The following is a 5,331-nucleotide window of genomic DNA, read 5'->3' on the forward strand; positions in this document are numbered from 1 at the left end:
TAAGATGCAAAATATGTGAGAGTACTTTTCATCTATATACAGGGTGTCCCGAAATAAATGCAACAAAATTTGGTCAGAAATTCTTAAGAGAAATTTAAGGGACCCGTATGTTTTATTTTTGATAAGTGCGGCCCCCTTTCGGAGATATAGCCCCCTGAAACAAGCCCCTAAAATTTTTTTTTTTATATCTCAGAGCTCTATCGCACAAGAACCACCAAATTTGGTACACAGGGATTTTATGACATGTAGAATGCGATGCTGATAAGCTTTTTGGCAAGGGGCTCCTACAAGACACTTTTTCGGGGGCCCCCTTGCTTTTTGGGCCACCCAACTTTTGTTGCATATTTAATTTTATTAAAAATTAGTAGCCCCTTAGAAACTCCAGGGAATTTAAAAACTTTTTTGTCTCTTAAAATTTTTTCGAAAAAAAGCAGCGTTTTTTAAAGTGTTAATAGTAGGTGGCTGGCATTCGCAATAAACAATCAATTTTATTCTGTGACGGTTGTCATTAACCAGTGTCAAAGTGTTACCATTAGTTGTCAGTAATCATTGTTCCCGAAAAAATGGAGATTTTCTGTCCAAGAAAGGGTACAAATGCACCTTATTTACGGGGAGGCTCGTGGAAATTCACGTCTCGCATGCAGATTGTACGCCGAGCGATTTCCTGCACGCATACTCCCATACCATTCAATGTTTGCACGAGTACATCGGCAGCTAATGGAGACAGGATCCGTAGTTGTGAAAAAAACTAATTCAGGGAGAAGTTATTTATTAACTTCCGAACAGGAAGAAATTATCTTAAATTTAATTGAAGAAAATCCTGAAATAAGCATAAGACGCGCGCCATCTCAACTTGAGATTCCCAGAACAAGAATACGCCGCTTTATCAAACGACAACTGTTGAAACCTTTTCACTTTCAAAAGGCCCAGGAACTTAAAGTAGAAGATTTGCCACGAAGAAGAAATTTTAGCTTATGGGCTCTTCAACGTTACAACTTAAATCCGGGATTTATACGAAATTTTTTCTTTACCGATAAGGCGAGCTTTACAAAAGATGGCCTAATAAATTTGCATTATTATAAATCTTCATTATTGGGCTATGGCAAATCCATTTGTCTTAAGGCAGACTCGTTCGCAAGAAAAATTTTCAATTAATTGCTGGGCTGGAATTGTCGGAGATTGCATCATCGGTCCATATTTATTGCCTCCACGATTAAATGNAATTTCCTCGTATCATAAACTCGATCAGTTAAAATTACTGCAAGCTCTTCCGACGTAGTTGTTTCAAATAAATATTTCATATTTTCTTGCTTTGCAGAACATATTATTTAAAGAGAATTTTTGTTAAGCACATTTGAGTTAAAACTTTTTCGTTATATTCAGTTTGATGTTAAAAAATAATTTGAAGAGTATCACATTTAAAGCGGCAAAATGTGGACGTTAAAATGACATTTTATTTTGAGGATAGGGGAAATAATATAATCTAATAAGTTATCATCGGAGACAACTCTACTTGGTCATTATTTTCAGAAAGATGCGAAAAGTATAAACATGTTGGTACCATCATAACTTCTTTCCTACCTATGAAATTTAATTTTTACGAATCTTTCACTAACTAAAGCACACAAAAATTCAAGAAATAAATCAATAATGTCAGTACATGACATTTACTTCAAAGTTTGTCTACGGCATTTTGTAACGGTATACCCGTGTACCATCATTTCTTTTACGTGTATTTGCCTCAACTAGCTTCATCTGCCTTGCACACATCAGCGCGATTGACCTCTCTTTCTAGGGCCAGTCCATAGTTTACTAGGTCTATGGACAACTTACAGAAGAGTTAATTGTGACAACTGGCATGACAGCAGCACACTTAGTTTTTCTTTGATTGATTGCAATCATATACGGTGTGAGGTGAATGGTAATACATTTTATTTTTTTATTAATAAACGAAAAGTTTTAAAGGAAAATTGCTAGAGAGGTAAAAGTTTCTAAAAGAACCAGTTTATCTAATGCGTATTTTTGGATATCGAGTTTTTACGAAATATAAAAGTTATGGCAAAAAATGGCTTGAGGGGTGGTTATTTCAACCCCTTTCGAGGGGTTAAAATTTTCGAAAAATAGTTGAAAACTCGCATCTGTATTACTAAACAACCTGTAAAAAATTTGTTATTTGTACTTCGTTCGGTTTTCAAATTACAGCCAATTTTCATAATTTTTTTGGAAATTTTGATGGCCCATATCTCATCAGGGGTGAACGTTTTACTAAGGCGATTTTTTGCAGATCGTGTTCTTTTGAAATGTAGATTCACTGGTATCATTTATGCTACTCCATTCAAAAACACCCTGTATTTTGCAACGCGATAGGACATAAGGAGCATATTTGAAAAATATTTTGTTCTGGAATTCCCCGCCACAGCAAACTTATATATTTTGTAATGAAATATCACTGTATTCTCATATTTGCATTTAGTTCATTTTAAGAAGGCAAAAAAGGAAATGTAAAGACCCGGCTTGTATACCTAATGGAAACCCAAAAAAGAAATTAAAAAAATTAACATTTAAACTCAATGTTTTTTTTGTATTACACTAAGTGACTAAAAATAAGCAAAAGTGATTGTTAAGACAATATAAAATTAACATCGTGTTAGTTATATTCACATTCAAGAATAAATTACTTTTTTTGTCGTCACTTTTTTTCATTAAATATCCAGTGGTTTCCTTCTTATCGGTAAGTAGCTACTGATTTGTAGATTGAAAAAGAAATCTACCTGAGCCAGACTAATTTTTAAGCTGTAAATTTATTTTGAAGCTACCAAGGCTTGAACATAAATAACAATTTTATGTGGGGCACCCTGTACGTAAAATTTAATCTTTACTCTTAATAAAGAAAAATTAGTACATATTATTGGTTTTTTATGCGTTATATTTTCGTACCTACTACTTAAGCTTTACAAAATCTTATTACTTAGGTACTTTTACACATTATGCTTTATTTTAGAACGCATTTTATAATAAACCAACTTTGTGTTTTCATTTTCAAGGGTAGCGACACCTGTGAGAGAGTATACAAACTAATTATAGTTAGAATATGTTAGAATCGCGATAATTCTGGTTTATATTATACATAATAAAAATGGAGTCGTGTGTAAAATGTTTGTTTATTGTGGTGTGTAGTTTGGTTATTGTGCCTGACCTAGTTCCATCGTAAATGCAATATATTGACAGACTAACAGTATGGTTAAAATTGAGGCACTTTGGCATTTATTTAAATTATTCTTCTGTTCTCATGAGCATTGAAATTTATTTCACTCACTAGCGGGAACCATTGCGAATACATTGATATATAATAATATTCAATTATGTTATCTGAAGCTCTGTTACACTGTAAAAATATACATACTAAATCGACCCCTTAAAACCAATATTCAAATATTACAGTGGTAATAAAGTTGTGTATAGTTCAATAACAGTGTTAGTATTCCCGGGTATACGTCACAACAAATACAGTTCACTAGAAACAAGCCCTGCTGAATCCACCACCTAAATTTGATTTTTTATTTAATTTTTTGAAATGGTAACATGTTTATGTATGTATGTGGAAAATAACCGATTACATTCTGATTATAACTTTTTTTTTAGAAATATCGTTTCTACGGTCAACTTATATTGCAAGTTGGATTTAAAGAAAATTGCTCTTCATGCCCGTAATGCTGAATATAACCCGAAACGTTTTGCTGCTGTTATAATGCGTATCCGAGAACCTCGAACAACTGCTTTAATATTTTCTTCTGGTAAAATGGTATGCACGGGTGCAAAGAGTGAAGAAGACTCAAGATTAGCAGCAAGAAAGTATGCCAGAATTATTCAGAAACTTGGATTTCCTGCCAAATTCCTCGATTTTAAAATACAGAATATGGTGGGAAGTTGTGATGTTAAGTTTCCAATTAGATTAGAGGGGTTAGTACTGACCCATAGTTCCTTTAGTTCATATGAGCCTGAACTATTTCCAGGACTGATTTATCGTATGGTGAAACCTAGAATTGTACTGTTAATTTTTGTATCTGGCAAAGTGGTCTTAACTGGTGCTAAAGTGAGACAGGAGATATATGAGGCTTTTGATAATATTTATCCTATCCTAAAAAGTTTTAAAAAACAATAAATTTTTAATATGTATAATGCAGTAAATTTGTTTACATTTTAGTTTACTTTACTACCGATTGTATTATTAATACAAATAATAATATAGCAGAGATTTTTTGGTAAGTTGCAGGGCTGGCAAAAAACATTTATATTTAGTATTTCAAAATTGTTTTTACCATATTCAAATTTGTAGAATTGAATAGTATAATTGAATTTTGTAGAATTCCAGACTCGGAAGTTTTATCTAAAGCTTTTTTAATATTTGACAAATAAAGACAGTGGACATGTGCAGGGTGTAAAAAGATGTTTGTGTGATGTTATCCACGGTTTCCCCAACGTCGGTTTATGGCGTGCGGGAAATCATCTTTGGGATGGAGGAGCTTATATCACCGAATTGTGGCCGGAAATTTATAGTACATTTTATATAAAAATAGAAGGACTAGGGAAACCTATAACTAACTCAGAACCTCTGTCTGTCCGTCTAAGTGGTGGTAAAAAATTATTATTTAAAAATGTTAGAGAATTTTCAACTTTATGCCAAAAAAAATTCTACGTCATCTAAATGTTTGTGTTCACAAAAATTTCGAAATACGTCAGCTAGAGGAACCCATAAGCAACTCAAAACTACCCTCGTTTTTCTTTGGTTGCCCGTATAGGGGGTCGTAAAATATTATTATTTAAATATTTAGAGTAGAATGTTCAACTTTATGCTGAAAAAAAAATTCTACCCCATCGAAACGTTCGTGTTCACAAACATTTCGAAATATGTCAGCTAGAGGACCAGTGTGAAAACAGCAGCCAAATCTAGCAGCTAAAGTTTCCCAATTTACCCGAATACTCATTGGCGTAGAAGGGGGGTCATCATAATTAACTATTTCTAACATTGTAATATTTTAGGAAACACTGAAATATATAATTAGCATTTGTCATTACTGTTCAAAATTTTTAACTTTTAGCTCGCGAGTTAGGAAATAAGACAATACGAAATTTATAGATTAAGGATGGAAACTGATGCATTTCTGGTTGCCTAAATTATACCGAAAAATGGTAGAAAACAGCCCTTTTTTTATTCCAATATATCTTTTTAAAGCAATGGAAGAAAGTAGTAAAATTTCATATCACATTTGGCAAAGTATAAATGAAGACAGTAAAGCAAAAATTAATTGGGATAGGTAAATAATTCGTGAG

The 5,331-nt window shown here is 32.8% G+C and overlaps 1 protein-coding gene across 1 annotated transcript; it reads left to right on the top strand.

The window, feature by feature from the left end:
- The first annotated feature begins 3,582 nt into the window (after positions 1–3,582).
- LOC108916161 (TATA-box-binding protein) lies at positions 3,583–4,571 on the top strand. The gene is made up of 2 exons (XM_018722370.1): positions 3,583–3,590; positions 3,643–4,571. The coding sequence occupies exons 1-2, from the start codon at positions 3,583–3,585 to the stop codon at positions 4,160–4,162; spliced, it is 528 nt and encodes a 175-aa protein (XP_018577886.1). The 3' UTR covers positions 4,163–4,571.
- Positions 4,572–5,331: the final 760 nt, after the last annotated feature.

This window comes from Anoplophora glabripennis, unplaced genomic scaffold (assembly GCF_000390285.2).
Source record: "Anoplophora glabripennis isolate ALB-LARVAE unplaced genomic scaffold, Agla_2.0 scaffold2469, whole genome shotgun sequence".
Taxonomy (NCBI): domain Eukaryota; kingdom Metazoa; phylum Arthropoda; class Insecta; order Coleoptera; family Cerambycidae; genus Anoplophora; species Anoplophora glabripennis.